This window comes from Aotus nancymaae, unplaced genomic scaffold (assembly GCF_030222135.1).
Source record: "Aotus nancymaae isolate 86718 unplaced genomic scaffold, 86718_ANA_hifiasm-v0.15.2.pri h1tg000020l, whole genome shotgun sequence".
Taxonomy (NCBI): Eukaryota; Metazoa; Chordata; class Mammalia; order Primates; family Aotidae; genus Aotus; species Aotus nancymaae.
This window is the reverse complement of record NW_026988432.1, coordinates 40,373,491-40,396,063: the sequence shown is the minus strand read 5'-3', so window position 1 is coordinate 40,396,063 and position 22,573 is coordinate 40,373,491. Positions and strand designations below refer to the sequence as shown.

General features: G+C 44.5%; 1 protein-coding gene across 8 annotated transcripts in view; it reads left to right on the top strand.

Annotated features, from left to right (window-relative positions):
- The window catches only part of FHOD3 (formin homology 2 domain containing 3), a 496,822-nt gene that overhangs the window by 428,369 nt on the left and 45,880 nt on the right, over positions 1-22,573 (top strand). For all 8 annotated transcript variants that reach the window (XM_064379256.1, XM_064379255.1, XM_064379250.1 and 5 more), the window contains 2 exons: positions 3,432-3,728; positions 12,062-12,945. In XM_064379256.1, the coding sequence (XP_064235326.1) occupies positions 3,432-3,728; positions 12,062-12,945 (1,181 nt within the window). The remainder of the gene's footprint in view (positions 1-3,431; positions 3,729-12,061; positions 12,946-22,573) is intronic.

The window sequence follows — 22,573 nt, the reverse complement described above, 5'->3', positions numbered from 1 at the left end:
CTTCTCTCTAGTCTCTGTGACAGATCGGGGTCAGTCTCATGGGTCACTGTGTCTGTCTTTCACCACCAACACCACATTATTGGGTCAGAGAAAGGCTCATTAAATTCTGGGAATGGTAACAGTGAGAAGTTGTAAACATTCCTGGTAGGGAAACAAACACCTTTCCTCCCTTTCCTCCCTAGTTGTTGCCAGAGATCCTAACCCCCTTCAGGACTTTTCCTGTAGGATTATATGATTCCTCCTGTTTCCTGGGGACTTGGTGGGTGTAAATGAAATTTTTTTCCTGTATCTACCCAGAGGACAGCAGGCTTAGAGACACTGACTCAGAAGGAACTGTTGTATGTGTGTGTGCAGAGGGAAGTGTGAGTGAGGAAAATCCTGCTGAAAGATAACGGGAAAGGGGAAGAGAAACGTTCTGGAGTTCAGCGTGGAATCTCGGGGCTGTCCTGGATGCTTCCTGAGTATCAGCAGGAGCGCTCTGAGTAGACACTGGCCCCAGGACCATGCTGGGGTCCTCCAACAGGAGAGGAAGGCAAGGTCTTGGCCCTCAGACAACTTGCCTGGGTTTGATTAAGACAGCGAGCGAAGAGCTCTGCCATGGACCCTGGTAGTTTTGCTTGACTTGAATGTATGTAACAGTTATTTAATTTGTTCATCATTAGGACGGCCTCAGATTTGCAATCAGACCTTGTAGACACTGAGTCATGTATTCGGGGCAGGAGATGACTTTGCAGATGACTCCTTCCCCAGCAGTCATGACAAAAAGAAACCACCCCAGTAGTTGAAATCACAAATTGAAATTTCTGATTCCATGAAGTTAGGCCCTAGTGTAGCAGGATAAAATTGTACTGCTTCCCCCAAGAATGTGGCTTTTCCAGAGCTTGTGTGTCTGTTAGCACACCTGCCCAGGCAGCTTAAACAGGGCCAGAGCTGCTGCTTGGGCAGAATCCTGCGTGTTCAGTGGAATAGAACATGGCAGTGCACACACACACAGGCTGAAGTCAAGCAGCCGTCAATCACGGAGGCTCCGTGCTTTGCCCAGCCCCCTGGGGGTGGTGAGTAGACATAGGCTTATGACAGCCAACTGAACACCCGTCCCTGTCTGTGATGAAGCCACTAGGAGGGGCCCTCGCTGTTTTTCACCATATGCTTACCAATTAAAACTGCAGTTCGTGCCACATGTTGGGCTGTTGGAAACACATTTTTGTTTTGATGTGGCTATTCTGAAGTCCATGTGTGCAAAAACATGTGCTTTCTGTCAACCAAATGATGACGCTGCCTCTGCTGAGGCTGTGCTCTTGCCATGCTTGTAAAACTAATGGGGTTTTGTATCTCTCCTAAATACTCTATTATCAGATGAAAAAGAAATTACCATAAAAATTCCTTCAGCACCAAAGGGAATATTTCTAAAAGGCCTGTTCATTCCATCCCATGACCCAGCACGGTTTTTACTTTTAAGGAAGAGGGTATGATGCTCTCGTTCTCAGGCACGCGGACTCACAGCTATGTGTCCATTGGTTTCCTTCTGTGACTGCCACCCATGCCTCTCTGGAAACTGCCCTCAGATCCCCAGTTCCTAAAGCCTTCTCTTCTCGGGATGCCCAGGAGGGACAGCCCCTTTGCTGCCCCTCCCCATGTCCTCCAGCCTTCCCTGGAAGCAGGTTCCTGCCTGAGGCTGGAGTTCCCAGCAGAAGATGCACAACCTGTAATCAAAGGAGAGGAATTTACTCCTCTATCCCCAAATTCCTACCTGGCACTCAGGGATATTCCCACGGAGGAGTGGGATTTGGAAATTGCCCAGGAGCGTAAGGAAAAGTGGCATTTCATCCTCTCCACCGCATGTTCCCTGCCCAGCTAACTCCCTGACTCATCCTCAGAGGATGACAGCCTAAGAGCAGATGAGGGATTGGGAGTGATGGCCCTGTGGGTCCTGAAGAATAAGTTCTTGCTGGGAAGCTGGGGTTAGCTGTGCCCCTTGCTTAGTGAGGCCTGAGTGTCCCTCCCCCTTAGTAATGCCCGTGCCCAGCCTGCTAAGGGCTGGTTCTGTGTGCCACATGGCCAGCCATGCCCATTACCTGGGCAAGCAGGATGCCTCCACGGAGAGCTGCCCTGATCTGTGTGTTCCCATGGACTCTGGGCAGGTCTCATCCAGCCCCTGCCATGTGTAGACACTGCCAGAATTTCTGTGTTGCTTTGAGCAGTGTGTATCTAGAGTTTAAGCACATGCCCTTAGAGTGCATTGCCAGGGTTCTATAAAAGTGGCTTTGCCCAGCCCGAGGGCAGTTCCCTTAAGAGTAAGCCACCCTCCTCCAACCTTCACGTGTGGCAGCTGGCTCAGAATTTTATGTATTCTCAATCATTTTGCTACACATCCACAGCTCACAGCTGAGAGTTTTGCTCAAAAAAAAAAAAAAATGCATAAGCCAGATTGTGCCATTTCCATGTTCCCTAGAATGTCATGCAAGTGAGAACATGGGTGTCTTACCTCAGTGACAGCATCAGATCTCCAGCCTTGATAGGTTTGCAAATAGACTGTGACCATGAGTGATTCTTCCAAACTGCTTTCAAAATCACAAACTAACTTCATATTATGAGCAAACACATTATGAGCAAACATAACCCAAGAAAAGGGTGATAAACCTCACTGGTTCAGCCAACTGATTTCAGAACACATTAGGCTACTACTTTTCATCAGCTTGATCCACCATGGATTTTGTTTCTCTTTCCCTAAACAGGCAAAAACGTCATATGTTAGTTTCCTATTGCTGTGTAACAAATTTCCACAGACATAGGGATTGGAAACAACTCTTGTTTATTATTTCACAGTTTCCATAGGTCAGAAGTTTAGCACAGCTCAGCTGAGTTCTTGACCTTGGCTGTCCACTGCCAAAGGCTGAAATTAAGGCTGCAGCTGGCAGGGTTCTTATCAGGAGACTCTGGGAAGTGTTCAGCCTCGTTCAGGATGATAGCAAAATCCAGTTCCTTGCGCCTGCAGAACTGAGTTCCCTGCTCCTGGTAGGCTATTGCCCAGAGGTGGTTCTCATCTTCTTGAGGCCACCTGCATTCCCTGTCAGGCAACTATGAAGTGGCAGATCCTTCTCCTGCTTCTAATCTCTGACTTCCTTTTCTGCTGCCAATTGGAAAACTTTCTGCCTTTGAAAGCCTTTCCTGATTGAATCCAACTCTTGATTGAATCCAGCTCCTCTAGTTAATCTCCATATCTTAAGGTCACTGACTAGGGACTTTCATCTGTACAATCCCTTCATGGCAATGCCTCGATGAGCGTTTGAATAACCAGGGGATAGGTCTCTTGGGGACCATCTTTGGACATCCGCCCACCATAGAGAAATCAGCCTCATGTCCATTCTCACCTCACTTCACCCTTCCAAGAAATCCGTTGTCAATATAATTTCCATTGTTGTCTCCACCAGCCAGTTCCGGGGATCCTGAGCCTGAATCAGAGGCAGAACCAGAACCAGAGGCAGGAGCAGGGCAGGCTGCTGATGAAGCCGGCCAGGACGTAGCCTCTGCCCACGAGGGTGCAGAGATCGAAGTGGAGCGGGCACTAGAGCAAGAGCCAGAAGAAAGAGCCTCCCTCAGTGAGAAAGAGAGGCAGAACGAGGGGGTGAACGAAAGGGACAACTGCTCCGCCTCCAGCGTCTCGTCCTCCAGCAGCACGTTGGAGAGGGAGGAGAAGGAGGACAAACTCTCCAGGGACAGGACGACTGGTAAATGAAGCCCCTGGTTTCAATTGGCATGTGCCAGGGAGGCCTGGGGTGCAGGGGCTGGTTCGCTAAGAGCCTGTCGACAGGCTGGTCTCTAAAGTGACCTGGGTCAGCCCACTCACCCGGCTGTGTCACCCAGTGTCTGGGGACAAGGAGTGTGGCCATGCTGGCAGCCAGCCAGCAGCCTTCTACCCCATAGAAAGACGACCCCAGACCCTCTGCCACACTGTCACAGTCATCACTTCCATACCTGGAAAAACGGGCCCCGATAAGGAGGACTTTTCCTGGGGAATAAGCCCTGGAAGAGAAACCTCTCATTTTCCTCTGAATGTTCCATTGTTAATAATAGGTTAATAATAGTAAGATTTTTTTCAGCTTTTGATAGAAGTTTAGAAACTATCACATTGTTATCTATTTCTTTAACAATGTGTTTACTGAAGTGTATTCATTTTGACTGAACATTTCAGACTGGAAAGATTTGTTTAAATGGATTGAATGAGTATTTCCAAAAAATTGTAGTACATAGTGTACTGAGTTCAATTTGATGTGAGGCACTGGAATATAGATAATTCGTTCTCTACATTACACTCATAACCATTCTTTTCTTTAGTATAAAGTACATGCTTTTTGGTGTTACACTTAATACTCATTCAGTTCTCCTGTGAATGATAACTTTACAATTAGGGACCAAATGGAATGTTAGATTATAGGTTTGGTTTGGCCTGAAAGAACCTCACCAAGAACTTGAGGAGGGTGCCATAGAGCGTTGTAGGAATTGTAAATGATTCATATGATTTGTGACACCACAGGGTAAATTTTCCTACCCATGACTTGTGTGCTATCAAGGTGGTAGAATGCCTCCTTCCTCAACAAACACTCCTAACTGGTGGAGTCGTGTCTCATGGGCCAGCCTTCATTAAGCTACATATGAGTGGTATCCACTCAAGTCGATGTCTTAGGTCCAGAGGGCAACATGACACCTCTAAAAGGCCTGCCAGCCAGTGCCATGACCTATGAATGACTTATTAGTTCCCAGATTAAAATATATTGTCTCAGAAGCATGGATGGATAAATGAATGAAACCAGAATGTTTCTCAAAAGACCTGAAAATCAATGGCGTTGTCTAAAAGTACAGTTTGGATTTTTCCTAGTTAGAATATACAACTGGATTTTGTACTTTATATTGCTGGCTACTATGATGCAGTAAAAAAGAATATAAAAGATTTTATTAGTTTACATCTTAGGAATTATTGCATTGAAAATCCTGTGTCTTCATTTGGTTGAATACGTACGTGCCAAGAGGCATTATTATATATGCTGATATTTACTTAGTTTCTTTCAAAATCAGATTACAGGTAAGTCCCCATATTCTACTTGTTATCATTCACATTAATGTAATTATTGTCATAATACTGGGTGTAGGGTGAGTCTTATTGATCATATTGGCCTTAAATCATGTTTTATTTATTAGGAATAACTTTAAGAATTCTTCATCATAACTGGATTTAGCAGGCCTAAAACATATCAACAAATTGGGTTAGTAAAAATATACCAGGTGACGAATTTTCTTGGATCAGCTTATCCAATATTCTTCCCAAAAAGGACAACTTTCCAAAAATGGAAACTGCTCCCAGTGAAGAACCATTGACTTTCTACCAAAAGTGGGCAGTGTCCAAGGGTTTTGAAGCAGGAATTAGGGCTTTGCAATGATTTTTCTGCTTTGCTCCAGTGCTGTTAGATTTGGTCGTGTTTATTTACTGTGGCTTATTGGTTCCTAAAAAATCTCACTGCTCACAGGTGTCATCAGCCATTGTGGATTCAGGGCAGCTATGTCATTATAGCTCTTGCTTTTCAGAGTGCTGTCAAATTACAGAGCAACCTTAGAGATAGTTAAAATTATTCCCAAAAATATTTCTAATGACTATGTCAAAAATGAATTTGTAGGATTTGAAAAAATCTCATCTTATTCCACTTATGTGGTTTAATTTCTCTGTTTCATGTGTTCTACTCTAGGGCATGCATGTGAGAAACTTTATCACAGCATGCATTATACTTTTTTAAATAATTACTTGTATAATTGTCCTTTGTCTCCACTTGAATGTCAGCTTTGTGAGGATAGGGATGTTTGTCTATTCATTGTGAGTCTTCACTTCCTAGCAGAGTCTCACAAAACAATCAATGAATAAATGAAGAGGTGTCTGGTTAAGATGGAGAATCTTCATTGCTCCTGGGTCTTCCCTCTTACAACTAACATAGCAACACCCCAAGAACACCAGAACAATCAATTAGAGGCTGACTATGAAAGGTAGAAAGAGGAAGGCATACCGCCTAGGAACCTCTGGATTTAAATTACATGACGGTGAAGCTCCAAGTAAAGCTTATTTCCCTAGCCAAAGGACTGGGAAAAGGATTGCCTAACAGAACACAACACAGACTTTTTGCTTATTAATACTTGCTCTACCCTAGACAGGCACTAATGAAAAACCTGACCCAGAGTCAATGGGGACCGATAGGGAGCTGAACTTCCGCCTCCACTTGGAGGCAATAAGACAATGTGAGTCAGTGATTTAATTTCCCTGGGAAGGTGCCAGTGGGGCCAAGGGAGGGGGAACTGACCTTCTGCCCTCCTCATCTGCAATGAGCCAGTGTGAGTCAGCACTCTTGCTGGGGTGGTGACAGCAGGATCCAGCAGGGAGCTGGACATCTCCCTCCACCAGCATCTGTATGCTATACCTGAAAAGGGTGACTACCTGCTAAAAAATTAGGTAGGATCTAAAGTCTGGCTAATAATGCACAAAATGTCCAAGACATAATGGAAAAATCACTCATCATTTCAAGAGCTAAGGCAATCACATCTTGAATGGGAAAATGCAATAAACAGATGCTAACCCTGAGATGAGCCAGACATTGGAATTATGTGATGGGGATTTTGAAGCAGCCTTTATAATACTGCTTCAGTGAGCAGTTACAAACACTTAAGGAATACATAAAAAATAAAATATCTCAGCAAAGAAATAGAAGATATTAAAAAGAACCAAAGGAAAATTGTACAACTGAAAAACACAGTAACCAAAATAAAATACTTACTGGATGGGCTTAATAGTAGATTGGAGACAACAAAGGAAATGATCAGTCAACTCAAAAACAAACTGGTGGAAATTACGAACTCTGAATAACAGAAAAAAATAGACTGAAAAACATGAACAGAGCCTCAGGGACCTATGAGACAATAAGACTCCATCTAACACCAATTCCTCGGAATCTGGGGAGGAGAGAGAGTGGAATGCTGAAAAATTCTTTGAAGAAATAATGGCCCAGAACGTCTCAAATTTGTCAAAAGGTATAAGCTCACAGATTTAGGAAGCTGAGCAAACCCCAAACAAGACAAATTTAAAGACATTCACACCAAGACAAATGATAATCAAACTTATGAAAACTAAAGACCAAAGAAGTTTTGTAAGGGGCTAGAAAGAAACATATTACCTATAGAGGAACACCAGTCCACATGACAGCACATTGCTCATCTGAAACCGTGGAGGCTAGCAGGAAGGGGCACAACATTTTGCAAGTGCTAAAAGAAAAGAACTGTCCACTATAAATTCTATATCCCTCAAATGTACCCTTTAAGAATGAAAATAAGACATTCTCAGATAAAAACCAAAAGAATGTGTCCCTACCCTCAAAGAATTAGTATAGGAGGTTCTCCAAACAGAAAAAAAAAAAAGGTGACCAGAAGGCTTGGAACTTCAGGAAGGAAAGGACAACAGAATGGGTGAAAACAGGGATAAATAGACTTTCTGCTTCTGAGTTCTTAAATCATACTTGATGGTTGAAGCAAAAATTATAACATCATGTAATGTAGTGCTCTGTGTAGGTAGAGGAATATTAAGACAACTGTAAGAGAGGGGAAGCTAAAGGTATCTAAATGGAAGTAAGTCTTTTCATACTTCAAAGTGGTAAAACAGCAATATTAGTTTACTGTGATTAGTGTGTAATTGTAATACCTAGAGCAACCACTGCAAGAACCACATGAAGCAATGTACTTGAAAACACTATAAATAAATCAGAATGCAATTCCAAAAAATATTAAAGGGCAATGAAGAAAGGTTGACTAATGGGTACAAGTACAGAATTTGTTAGAATAAATAAGATCTAGTGTACAAATTACATGAATGTATTAAATTATCACATGTACCCTGAAAATATGTACATCTATTATGTATCAATTTAAAAATTTGTTAAATTTAAAAAAAAGCATTCAAGTAACCCATAAGAGACCAAGAAAGGAGGAACAGAAACTAAAACAAATGGAACAAATAAGACAAATAAAATGGCAGACTTCTGCTCTAACATATCAATTATTCTTTTAAATGAACACATAGACGGCAAAGTGGATTAAAAATGACTCAATCATATGCTACGTATAGAAAACTCTTTTCAAACATAATGACACAGGTAGATTTTACATTAAAAGTTGGGGAAAAAAATCTGTAGGACTAGGTATAAAAGGAAGAAAAAAGAAAAAGTTGATAAAAGATATATTAATGCAGACATTAAATCAGAGAAAAGCAGGAATGGCTACATGAGATAAAGTGGACTTCAGAGCAAAGGAAGTTACTAAGGACAAAGAGGGACACTGCAAAACGGTGAAAGGAGTCACAAATGAGTGAAGAGAACAAGCAAGGAAACTGGCATGTTAAAAATATTACCTGGTTGCCTGGGCATGGTAGCTCACACATGTAATCCCAGCACTTTGGGAGGCTGAGGTGGGCGAGTCACTTGAAGTCAGGAGTTCAAGACCAGCCTGGCCAACATGATGAAACTCCCATTTGCGAGTCACTTGAAGTCAGGAGTTCAAGACCAGCCTGGCCAACATGGTGAAACTCCCATTTCTACTAAAAATACAAAAATTAGCTGGGCATGGTGGCGCATGCCTGTAGTCACAGCTACTCAGGAGGCTGCAATGTGAGAATTGCTTGAACTTGGGAGGTGGAAGCTGCAGTGAACCAAGATCACACTACTGCACTCCAGTCTGGGCAACAGAGCGAGACTCTGTCTCAGAAAAAAATATATTACCTGATTATATTATTTTCCCTATTGCCAAAATAGAAAAATGCTTACATTTCCCGATAAATGGAGAAAGAATGAGTCTGCCTCTTAACAAGGGCTCAGCTGCTTTATCTGCTGCAGCCTCCTGGCATCCAAGTGGTCTCCCTGTTCACAGGAGTGTCTGACCAGTTATTGAAACTCCAGCTAATCAGATTTTTTGCTCTTATCCTCAAATGCCATCTCATCTCCTTTTGATGGTGATTATTTCCCAAGTATATTTTGTTTGTAAAACCTAAAAGAGGATTCAAGAGCTCCTTGTTCTGGTGTTGAGATGGCCTAAGGTCCCCTGCTCAGGTTAAGCTGCTGTTGTAGCGAGGACAGAGAACAAAGCTACACTGGAAATCCTGGGAGACCTTGTGCTCCCCTAGTCAATGCCTTCTCAAGCCAGAGCCCACCCTCAGTGTGTTTGAGGAAGATGCTCCCTCAGCTGAATGAAGCTCCAAATGCTGACCTCCCAGGCCTGGGTCTCCTGCCACGTCCCAACACCAGGATCCACTGAGGCCCTGGAAAGCTGATGGAACTCACCTCCTAAAGCACTTGCCAGCTGGCTCTGCCAGCCCTGATATGGTTTGTCTGTGTCCTCACCCAAATACCGTCTTGAATTGTAGTTCCCATAATTCCCGTGTGTCATGGGAGGGACCAGGGGAAGGTAATTGAATCATGGGGGCAGTTTCCCCCATCCTGTTCTCATGATAGTGAATTAGTTCTCACAAGACCTGATGGCTTTATAAAGGGCTTCCCCCTTCGCTAGGCACTCATTCTTCTCTCCCATGCCACCATGTGACGAAGGGCATGTTTTCTTCCCCTTCTGCCGTGATTGTAAGTTTCCTGAGACCTCCCCAGCCATGCTGAACTGTGAGTCAGTTAAATCTCTTTCCTTTATAAATTACCCAGTCTCTGGCAGTCCTTTATAGCAGCATGAGAATGGACTAATACAAGCCCCAAGGAGGCAAACCCAGAGGAATAATATTCCTGATCATTCATTCATTCGTTCCACATGTTGCACAAATAACAGTGAGCAAAACAAACCCAAATCCTGTTCTGATAGAGTTTGCATCCCATGAAGAAGGCAATTTAATCAGTAATTATAATTATTCCAGTGACAGGGCAGAGGCAGACAATAAACTAAGTAAAATGACAGATTTGATAGTCCTAAGAGCTGTCATGAAAAATAAAGCAGGAAAGGATGATCAGCAGGGAGGAGGATTACACAGTTTTCACTAAGTGGTCAGGGAAGACTTCATTGAGAAGATGTGGTTTGAGCAAAGACTAAAAGGAGGTCAAGGATAAAATTGTGTGATTCACCGGGTGCAGTTTATCCCAGGAGGGGCTGACACCCTGAGGCCGGTTCATACTTGGTGAGTTCTAGGAATGGGAAGAAATTGCTGTAGCTAACGATGTTTATGGGCATGTGTGTCTGGGGGAGGGGGAGTGATGGTGGTGGGCAATGAATGAAAAGTAAGGATGGATCATGGAAGGCCTCGTGAACATTGTGTCATTGGCTTTTTCTCACAGGAAAAGGTTGTGCTATTAAAAGACCTTGAGCAGAAAGATATGATCAAACATTTTTATAACATCATGTGACTGTTGGGGTAAGAATTGGCTATCAAGGGACATGAGAGAGTCCAGCAGGGACGCCCCTGGAGTACTGTAGGCAGGAACCCATGCTGGCCTGGCCTATGGTCATGGTTGCAGAGGTGCCGAGGAAAGTGGCTGGATTCTGGATATGACATAAAGGTATAGCCAGTTTCCTGCAACACTGGATGTGGAGGGTGAAAGAACAGGAGGAGTCAAGGATGACTGTGAGGTTTTTGGAATTGGCAGCAAGATGGATGAAGTTGCCATAGCTGAGACAGCAAAGGATTGCAGGAGAAGCAGCTTAGGTTGGGGGGGTGCAGGGGTGGAGAAGGTTGTATTTTATGGATGGCATTTAAAGCTGTGAAACTAGATGAGACTGAAAGACTGCAGATGGAGAGAAGAGGTCCAAGGACATTTAAAGGTTAATGATAAGGAGAAACCAGTAAAGGAGACTGAGAAGGAGTAACCAGATGTCCTGGGAGCCTTGTATCATCTCTTGGGAGCCCCATGAAGGAGGAGGGAGTGGTCGGCTGCATCTAGTGCAACACAGAAGTCACTGGTACCTGAAAGCAGAAGCTGTGAAGGGTGGTGGGAACAACAGCTCCCTTTGACTGGGTCGAAGAGAAAGGAAAGAGAGAAAGTGGAAGCAGTGGGCTAAGCAACTCTTATGAGCAGTTATACTTTAAAGGAAATGAGAAAAGTTAAAGTTAGGTGATAGCTGGAGGGATGAGTGGGACCAAGGGTCGTTTTGCTTTTCTAAGATGGGGGAAATTATATATATGTTAATGTGCCAGAAGGAAGGCTCTAGTGGGAGGGCCATGGGAAATGCAGGAGAGAGAATTTCTGGAGTGGGTGTCTAATGTATAAGTGGGCAGCCAACCCCTGCTAAGAGGGATGTTTATGAGGCAGTCAAAGGAGGGAGACTGTGTTCTGAGGGTCAGTGCAGGTGGGAGGGTAGAGGCGGAAGGGAGGCTCTGGAAGATTCCTTCTGGCTTTATCTGTTAAGTTGGTGAACTAGGAAGCAAGGTCATCTCTGAGGATGAGATGGGCCAGGAGGTTAGAGGAGAGAAGGCTATGGAAAGTCACCTAGGAGAGGAGTGGGTGAGATTGCCAGGCAGCATTCAGCCCCCTGGAAACTAGGGACTGTGATAAGGAGTGAATCTAAAGAGTGACCAGTGGCACAGTTTCTGTGTTTTTGAGGCACTTTGAGCTGCACTAGTGCAGATTTGGAGTAGGGGAAAGAAACGAAGGTTATCTTCCAGGCTCTCCAGCACCTGCTGGGGCCAGGGAGTGACTTCTTGCCTCCCTATCTCAAGTTAGGGCAGAGGCTCCTTAGTTACCTGTGGCTGTGCGGGTCCTGGCCAGCTGCTGTGGGTGGACAGGAGAAAGGAAAATTTCTCCCATGAGCCCAGGTAGGAGCCAGGAGCAGTGTAATGCCTGAAAGAGTCTTGGGTGCAGGTCTTTGGGACTATGAAGCTGCATCTCTTCTTGCCCAAGAGCATCTTGTTGCCCACGGCTTTGACTGCTTTCTGCAGTGTCTTCTCTGAAGTCACTCCCGTGTGTCAAGTTCACTTATTCTCTAATCAGATTTTTCATGGAAATGAGGCCCCCTTGCCCCTTTCTCATTTTTCTCTCCTATGTACTTTCAGGTTTGTGGCCCACAGGTGTCCAGGATGCAGGTGTAAATGGACAGTGTGGCGACATCCTCACCAACAAACGGTTCATGCTGGACATGCTGTATGCTCATAACAGGAAGTCCCCTGATGATGAGGAGAAGGGGGATGAGGAGGCTGGGAGGACCCAGCAGGAGGCAGAGGCGGTAGCCAGCCTTGCCACCAGGATATCCACCCTGCAAGCCAACTCTCAGGCCCAGGATGAGAGTGTCAGGAGGGTGGACGTCGGCTGTTTGGACAATTGGGGCAGTGTGAAAGCATTCACTGAGAAATTCAACAGTGGGGACCTGGGGAGAGGTTCCGGCTCCGCTGATACTGAGCCCAACGACAAGGTCCCAGAGACAGCACCGGTGCAGCTGAAGACAGAGTCTGATTACATCTGGGACCAGCTCATGGCCAATCCAAGGGAGCTCAGAATCCAAGACATGGATTTCACTGACCTGGGGGAGGAGGATGACGTCGATGTCCTAGATGTGGACCTGGGTCACAGGGAGGCCCCTGGGCCGCCTCCCCCACCCCCACCCACCTTTCTGGGTTTGCCGCCCCCACCCCCTCCACCCCTGTTGGACAGCGTCCCTCCCCCTCCTGTCCCTGGTAATTTATTGGCTCCTCCTCCTCCAGTGTTCAACGCTCCTCAGGGCTTAGGGTGGTCCCAGGTACCCAGGGGTCAGCCCACATTCACTAAGAAAAAGAAGACCATCCGTTTGTTCTGGAATGAAGTTCGGCCTTTTGACTGGCCATGTAAAAACAACCGACGCTGCAGAGAATTCCTGTGGTCAAAACTGGAACCCATTAAGGTGGACACTTCCAGACTGGAGCACCTGTTTGAGTCTAAATCCAAGGAACTGTCTGTCTCAAAGGTACTGCTAGTCTTCAGCATGCTTCTTGATTGGAAGTTGGGTAGGGCTGAAGAGATTTGTTCTATATAAAATACTCTTTTGCATTGCTTTTGCTATTTGGTAAAAAGTCCACTGGTATAAAAATCTGATCATTATTGTAGTGTTCCTTCTGCCACATGCTAGGTGTAGGCTACATGAGTCAGAGACCCTTATTAACTAACACGGTTACCAGCTTACTTATGTTAGGCAAATACTCCTGAGGAAAAGAAGACAGAAATGGGCAACCAAGGAATATCAGCATAGCCCAATAACAGATGTTGACATTAACTAGAGAAAGTGGACTTGCTGACTCACCAAATATGGGATATGCTTATTTAATCTTACCTTCATTGATTATGATTGATAGTAGTAGTTTGAACTTTATCTGTAACTACCCGATAATCTCAAAGGCAGTAGTCCAAGTGACATTTCTTTGGCTTGGCCCTGATCAAGCCAGCATTATGCAGTTATCTGGAAGTAGGAGCCATATATTTGGCATCCCGTCAATCTTACACATGCATCTAGATTTAGTATTTGGGATAAATGTTTGAGAATCCTATAGGCACTGCTGCTGTGATAGTAACAGAGCTGTTATACCACTTTTATCAATGGGAAACACTGTACATAAAGTTACTGGTCATCAAAGGTTGAGTCATGGTTAATTTACACTGATAAAGAAACTGCAAGATACTGGATCACAGATTTTATATCTGATGATTCCCTAAATTAATAGAGCCTCTTTTGCATATCTTAAAGAACTGGTTTTTAAAAACCCATTCTGGGTATATTTCAGTTTTAAAACAGGTTTAAAGCTAACTTCTCTTTCCAGGTACTAGGGGTTGGAGAAAGAACTTTGTAAAGTATACTTTAGAATAAACATGCAAAAGTTTATAATCATGAATTAATTTTAACTCCCTGTATTGCTGCATGCATTTATCATCTTTTTGGGTGAGTATAAACTGTCTGAGTCAAGTTCCCAGCCCTGCCAGTTGCGCACCAATTCTGTATCAAAAATTACATGCAGGATCCTCAGAGCAATTGAACCCTTCGAAGGAGGAGCACAGTGACAGAGTCAGTACCTGTCACTGCTGTGGGATGCTGACAGGCCAGCCAGGGGAGCTGTAACTGATCAGCTTCCTTTCAAAACACATGCTGAGATTCTTAAGCTGCTTGCTGCCCTTCGCTGGTTGCTGTTTGCCCCAGTGTGTGTTTCTCAGTGAGGACATGAGTCTAAATCATTTCCAGCATCAAGAATCCCCTCAGGTCAGAATTAAAACTGTCTTGTTTACAAATCTACACTGCTAGGATCCAGTGTAAGAAATCATACCCAATCAGTCCTGTCCTTTGGTTGAAAGGAGACCCAGCTTTTGTCCTTTCTAGAAAATAACACCTAGGAAAGGGTTGCCAGATACCCACTCTTGGTATATCTCAGTCCTGACTTTCTAGGACTGATACCAAGTGGTGCCAAGCCAGCCACATGCCCTGTTCCAATTCTTTTTTTTTTTTCTTTTTCTTTTTTTTGAAACAGAGTCTTGCTCTGTCGCCCAGGATGGAATGCAGTGCTGTGATCTTGGCTCACTGCAACTTCCACCTCCCGAAGATTCTCCTGCCTCAACCTCCTGGGTAGCTGGGATCACAAGCACCCACCAGTACGCCCAGCCAATTTTTGTATTTTGTGTAGAGGTAGGGTTTCACCATGTTGGCCAGGCTGGTCTCAAACTTCCAACCTCAGGTGATCCACCCACCTTGGCCTCCCCAAGTTCTGAGATTACAGGCATGAGCCATCACTTGGTCTCATGCTTCCAATTCTTATAGGTAGCATGACATTTAGGAGAAGACCAGCTAGGTTTAAGACAGCAGTCTGTGGTTGCTAGGTGTTACCTGTGACCTAACTTGCTGACACCAACCTCCAACCCACTGACTTAATTGGACAGAATTCTCCTCCTCCTCTTCCTTCTTCTCTTCCTCCTTCTTCGCTCCCCCCTTCCTCCTCCTCTTCCTCCCCTCGTTGCCCACTTGGCTGGCTGCACCTCTAGCTTTCTTGTGGTTCCCTATCAGATTGCTGGGGAGAGGCTGCCCCTTGATTCAATATTGGGAGGAATAAAATGGAGTAAAAGTATGGAGGTGAAGGCACTCCTAGCTTCATTTTTAGAGGATTAAAAATTTCCTCAAGAAGGCCCAAAATGAATGTTTCACCTACCTCCCTCCTTCTCTTGTTCCTACTGCAGCCAATTTGGTCGGTGATAATTTTCTAGCCTCTGCCGTCTCAGCCCAAAGTTCCATGATTGCCTGAAACAGGTAGTGACCTCTAGAACAATTTATTGCCTAGCGAATAGACAAATGTTTGCATATTTTTTTATCAAGTAGAAGCATAAGAGGAAAGCGATATATTGAAAAGTTTACCAAACTGATTCCAGAATGTTCTATAATGAGACCCCAAAACCCCTACCTTTGTTTTTGGGATAGGAAATGTGAACAGGAGCTAGTTTACAAAATGTTACAAAAGGTAAGAATGTAAGGTAGGATTAAAACACATCACCGTGTTTTGGTCAAATAGGTAGCTCATGAAGGGAATTCCAGCACTTTAGGAGGCCAAGGCAGGTAGATGGCTTGAGCTCGGGAGTTTGAGACAAGCCTGGAAAACATGGTAAAACCCCATCTCTACAAAATACACACACACACACACACACACACACACACATACAACCCAGGAGGCATGGCAGTGCATGCCTATAGTCCCAGCTACTTGGGAGGCTGAAATGGGAAGATTGCTTGAGCTTGGGAAGGTCAAGCCTGCACTGAGCTGTGATCACGCCACTGCACTCCAGCCTGGATGACAGAGCAAGACCCTGTCTCAAAAAAACAAAACAAAAAACAAACCCCACATTACATTGGAGAGTTGAATCCATTTTGTATATGTAACCAATACAGATATAACCAATTTCATTTCTGTTTCTGATCCTTGACTTTGGTTTTCATAAATCACAATGTAAACAGCCACTTCTGAATTCTGGCTCAGAAATTTTTAAATTAAGTACAATAAATAAAATGCAACAAAAATAGAGTGAAATAGACTTTACAAGACAGCACAAAACAAAGAGAATTGGTTTTAGATTTCATCAAAAAAACTAACAAACATTAGACAAGAGTTATTGGGCATGTCTGTGACTAAGCCACCCGAAAACAAAGATTCATGAGCCAGATCTAAGGCTGAGGTGACTAATTAATGAAAAAATTAGAAGACTGAAAAGATGCACTTTTTAATTTTCTTTCAAAATAGTTTCTGGAATTGGATCAATTTTTCTCTATCACCTAGAATTATATCGTGTTTTAATAAGATGAATTGTATTGTTTTATGGAGAAAGGTAGAAATCCTGTGCTAAATTTCATTGTTATGTTCTGACTGCTGGTCTAAGATGTGGTAAGCCCCATAGGTGACCCCAGAGAAAGATGTCAAGGCAGAAAGCTCTGAGATTTCCTTGAGCTTTACATCACCCTGGGAGCCCCAGGAAAGTGACTTTCCAATCCTTGTACCTAACCAGGGGCAGCAAAATTCCTCCTGCTCTCAAAGGGCAGCTTCTGTGCCCCAAGTTATAGCCAGACCCAAACAGACCTGGAGTGGAACTCAGTTTCCACTTTGGGTACCTGATGCTGTCTTACTCTCTTATATTCATTAGCTTTATCATGGGGGGAGTCCAGAATGTATGTGGAGTTTATTTACCTTGAAGTTTCTAAATCTATTTGAACTAGTAACAGCAACTTTTAAAGAAAAATTAGAGGTAATTATTTAATTGGTTGGGGGTGAGCCTTAGCCTGGGTTATTTTCCTTTTTTTATTTTTATTTCTTAGAGACAAGGTCTCACTCTGTTGCCCAGGCTGGAGTATAGTGGCTTAATCATAGCTTACTACAGCCTCAAACTCCTGGGCTCAAAGGATCCTCCCACCTCAGCTTCCCAAGCATATTTGTAAAAGCTCCTCAATGACTCTCAAGTGCGACCAAGGTTTTGTGAACCACTGATTCAGGTGAAAAACGAGGCACTGAAGGAGCACTGTGTTCCCCAGCACCACTCTCCACACTGACACCCCCGACCCTTTATATTTTCCTGCGAAGAGATCGAAAATCTTCCTACACTATATTCAAGTTCAGGACATAAGGGAATAAGTTTTTTAACATTACCCTCAGAAACCTGAATTCTGCCTAGAAACTCTGAGCACAGCTCTGGGACTTCAGCAGGGTGCTCGTACATCCTTGTGTGCCAGACAGTCCTGGTGGAGGCCTGCTGGTCCTATCGGATGCAGTGAACCCTATAGGAGAATAAAATGACCCCAGAGAAAGATGTCAGAGCCAAAGGCCCTTGTAGGACATGGAGACTCCCTCCCCCTCTCCTGGGTCTCTGGGTTAGGATAACAAATAAACTGAATTAATGCAGGAAGTCTGTTTAACAATTGGCCTCTGCTCTGGACAACTCAAAGGGCAAATATGAGAAATTAATACTCTTTCCTTAACAATAAGGCAAACCTAATCTGGCAAGAAATTTTATTTCTAAGGATTTCTCAGCCTTTGCTTAGGCTTAGTTTTTTGCTTTTGTTTTGCATTTTAGGGTGTGTGTGAGTTGGGGGAATGCGGGGGTGGTTTGCCTTAATGCTTTCCTATACATCTCCCTGTCTCCCTTGTTTCAAGACTTTAGGAAAACTCCATAGTTGTCACATCTTTGTGACATCTGTGTCATTGCATCCTTGTAAACTGTCACTTTCTCAACGGACAGTTTTGAAAATATCCCGTGGCGTCACTCTTTTGGCAGTGAGCAGGGAGTGAGGAGGGATGACTTACCATTTCTAGAACTTCTGCTTCTCTGAGCCCGACCCAAGGTCTCTGGCGGTGATGCGGTGAAGCATTTGCAAAGGTCTGTCGCCTTTCATGGAAGCACTGTCAGGCTTAGCAGCACACTCCAGACCTCCTGCAGCTCTCCTAATAAATCCCATCCTCAGCCCAGGGTCTGTTGTCAATGGCAGCACCTCCTGGGGTGATATGTTCTATGTTAAATATCCACTTTTTATGTACTGCATCCTCTGTTACTAGTAAAATGCTCTTTAAAAATGCAAAGGGGCAATATGATATGGGAACATGTCAGGAAGCCTTAATGACTACTATTTACTATTTAAATTTTTCTTTCCACTTTTTTTCCCTAAGTGCTGCCTTAATCCTCACTCTTCTTTTTCCAAAACAGAGTGTCTCTGAGGGGGAACTAGGTCTTCTCCTTTCCCAGGATGCCGACTGAAAGTGGGTTGTGGTCCCTCTTGCATGGTGGTCCCTGTTTTCCAGTAACCAATCAGAATCAAGTTCGAGTCTTTACTTGCAGATTCTTAAATCCTTTTCCTTGGAGGCAATAATCTGTTCTCTCTGAAAGCCTGACTTGGGTGTCTCCCCTGCAAGGGCCCTTTTCCATCCATCTCTGCATCAAGGATTGGTGTCTCACCAAGGATCCACCTCGATGAACTTGTGACTCTGCGGTGCTTATATCCAGCCGAACTGAAATATCTGGCTTAGCTGTTCCAGAAAATATTCCTATAACCATATGTGACTTTCTGCCCCATGGAGTGGCTGAGTTTGCAGGATCCTACCTCCTGGGGCTGCTGGTTCTGGAAAGCAGACTCCCAATCCAGTAGCTGCCCACCAGCTGAATCTGGGGCTGTGGAGAACAGGCACAGCCCCCCCAAAGCTTTGGCAGTTGACAGTCACTACCTCCCCTTTGTGCTGTTTGAAGCCTCATTCCGTCTTCCTGGAAGCTGTACCCTCTCCCTGAGTTGCCTTAATCACCCCCTCCTGCTCCCTCTGAGTTTCCTGCTCGCCTGGACAGCCTCTCTTTCCACAAAGAGTAACCTCTGCCTCTCTCTCATCTTGGCTGTGCACACCCCTGCTCCGTCTCCCTGCAGTGTTCTTAGCCAAGTCAAAAACAAAAACAAACAAAAGCCTTACATGGCATTCACCCTGAAGCATTTCTCCGGAGACTGTCTTTCCTCCAGGGGAGAAGGGCTACTACGGGCATGTTGGAGGCTCCCGGTAGTTGGAGTTCTGAAGGAGGAGCTCTGCCGTGGGAGTTCAGCTTAACTAGGCTTTTTGGAACCAAAACAGAGCCTGGCTGCTTCCCAGGCTCCCCCTACTTTTTTAAAGAAAGAAGTTCCTCTTTTTTTTTTTTTTTTGATCACTTCTGGACATATTTGGGAAAGCAGCATATTCAGAGATGGCCCTGCAGTGGTTTCCCACACACTGTCTCATGTCTGCCTTTTTGCTGACAACTAAAGATAGTTGTTGCTGTTTCCACATCCAGCCAACCCCTAGTCTAGCATCCTGTACCTGGAGCCTGGGCTCACAGGCTCCTCCTTCCATCATTTCTTCCTCCCTAATAGTTCTTAGAACTTGCTGAGGAAGAAAACAGAGCTTTGACTAATTGTTCTTTTATCAATAAACAAGAATCCCAATGTCCTGTTTCTCCAGAGCTGACCATAGGTGTTGGGGGCATCCTGGGCCTCCACAGGTAACACATTTTTTTGTTAGTCTGCATGGAAATGTTCCCACTTGAGGACCAGGCACCTAACAGCAGGCACTCAGGAAATATCTGTTTAAGGAAATGAACTATATATCAAAGAGAGGCAATAAATATAGGGAAGCTTACACAGTCAATCAGAAAGAGGCCATCCGGGACAGGGCTTGTTTCTCAGCCTCTTCTGCACCTGTGCAGGGTTCAGCATCATGGGCCATCATTGAGAATGTCTTGAGACTCCAGGCAGCAGGGTGGCATCATACCCCAGTCAGCAAGGGGTCTCCTGGCTGTGGTGGATTTGTGCTGTGCTGACGCGTGGCCGTTCCCACCCAGCCTGGGTTCCTGCTTTCTCCTGGCCTTTTCCTTTCCTAAGAAAGAAGGTGTCAGTCAGTCCAGTCTGTCACAATGTTCGCTCACCATATTGGTTTGTTTGGCTTAAAGCTAGTTTTTCTGATTCCGTATTAAAAATTGATCTTTCATGTTAGATTCTGGGTCACTAATCTCGGTGTCCTTGTTAGAATGTCCTGGACCATTGTATAAGAGCTTTTTCTGTCCTATTCTAGTCTGTTATATCATTCCAGCTATTCTAGGGCCTATGCTCCACAGCTGATAGCTGATTGGGTAGATATTATATGTAACTCTACATTTTAATAACATGTTTGACACTTTTATATATATATTCTTTCATGTTTACTTTAGACTTTTTCCTAATTCCAAAAACAAATCTTATAGGAATTTTGATAGGATTACATATATATAAAATGAAAGTAATATATATATTAGACAGCTTATATATTATATATACAAATTGTATACATAAATATGTTATATGTAGATATATATATTACATATATAAATATATCTAAGTGTTATATATATAAATGTATATGATTAGATGAGAGATAAGTAAAGCACACTTAGGATATTGAGACTTCCTATCCAGGAACATGAAGTTTCTCATTTATCCAAATCTTCTTTTATTACTCTCAAAAAAATGTCATTTTCTTCAAATAGAAGAAACTTCAAGAGGTTTTTTGCTTTGTTTCCTTGTTTGGGTATTTTTCGGGGGATATCTGGTTTCTTATCAAATGCAGAACAACTCTCTGACTTCCTAGAAAGAAGCGTTGCTTCTTCTCCCCTTCCTGATACCTGTCCAACCTCTGCCCTGTCCATCTCACTCCCTCCTTCTAGATGCAGTCCCCTTCAAGAAGGGCATTTACATTTTCTAACATTCACAAGGACCCCTCTTTCATCTCTGACCTCTGCCTTATATTCCCTTCCCATCATAAACCAATTTCTATTTTCAAATTTTAAACCATGGACAACCACTGTGGCTTTTTGAACAAAGAAGTGCACTAAGCCTTTTAGCAAGAGTAGGATGGATGGGTTAGGGAGAGAAGAGACTAGAAGCAGGAGGCTGGTGCTGGGCTGTTCTGAGAAGTGGGGTTCTGGGTGGTCAGGCCCCTAGTGGAGGAGGTAGGAATGGAAGAGGACGGATGGGCATGAGAGGCTTTTGGGAAGAGTGGACCAGGCATCTCTCCAGGCTCCTAGAGTGATGGGGATGTATGGATGAGGGGTTAAGGGCTACTGGTTCCCAGGGAATCCCTGCTGCCATCCTGTGCTCACTAGACATCTGCCACTGTGCCTCCAGACCCACATCTCCATTCTAGGCAGGAAGAAGGGGAAAGAGCACAAGGCATGCCCCACCAGGTCTGTTGTTCTTTAATCAGGGAAACAAAAGCCAGAACCAAGTCACGGGGCCAGCTTCAGCTGCAGAGGGTCCAGGGAAGGAATTGACTTAACGGACACTTTGCCAACCTGAAAAAAATCAGGGTCCTGTTGGTGAGTGGGGAAGAGGGCATGATTCAGGGTAGGTGCCCAGCAGTGCCTGGAGAAGCAGGCCTCTAGCACCACAGTGTTGGCGTTGCTAGTTGTAACATTCCTCTTCATTGCCTGTATTCGATATTTTGTCAAACCTTTCTCATTCCTTTAGCATTCCACACACAACATAAAATTAGATTTAAAAGCTAAGTTGAGAATTTCCAGGGACTCCTGATAAGTTTCTTCAGCTAACTATATAGAACAGAACACTTTCCCTGAAGAGTGGGGAGGCATGTATGCCATGTGTCCCTGGGACACTGTTCAAAGCTGATGACCCCACCCACAGGAATTGCCTCTCCTGACCACCAACAGGACCCAAAACACCTGGGATGTTTTCAGTTGTTGTTGTTGTTTTTTAAGAAGTTTGAGTTTATTTACAACTGCATATTTAAGGATCTAAAATAGAAATTTAGCAACTAAGTCAGGAAGATTCCAGCAGGACTTAAGCTGGACTTAAGCCTGTTTCTCCTTGATGCCTTGCTGTCCCTGGGGTTTAGCTGGCTTGGCTGCTCCCAGGCCCAGCCAGGGCCCCTGCTTCAGAGAACAAGGTGAGGGCTCAGTGCAGGAGATTGGATGATGAGTGGCAGTCAGTTGCCCAGAGGAAACCTGCCTGCACAGTGTGGTCGGAGCCCCTTGGCTGAGTCAGCAGGTCCTCTGGGATGTGGCCCCATCAAAATTCCAGCCTCATCCCTGGCAGTTCTCAACAACCTAGACAAAGCCACGTCTTCTCTTCCCAGACTAGATCCTAGGCATTCTTTAAGGCCTAGCCCAAGGGTCAGCCCTTCCAGACCCCCTCCACCACCAGGTGAGTTACAGTTGCTCTGCTGTTGAGCTTCCTCAATAACAGAGGGCGCAGCACACCCCATTACTGTGCTGAATGTGTCTTCAGGAGATGCACAGTGCCTCATTCATCTTTGTCACTCTGGACTTGTTACATGAGTCAAAATAGCCATCCTCCTCGGTATGTTTGCCTCAAGGGAAACCTGAGCAACAGCAAGGAGCTTGCAGAGCCAGGTCTCCTCCCACATACCCGCCAGTGCCACCTGCACCCAACTTCCGAGAGCTCAAGAGGAAAGCTGGGGGTCTTGTGGTCACAGCTCTGACCAGTGACAGGGTTAAGGCGTCACTTCACATACACTGTCTTTGTTCACTAAGGCAATCATAATAAAATGCCACACACAGGTGAC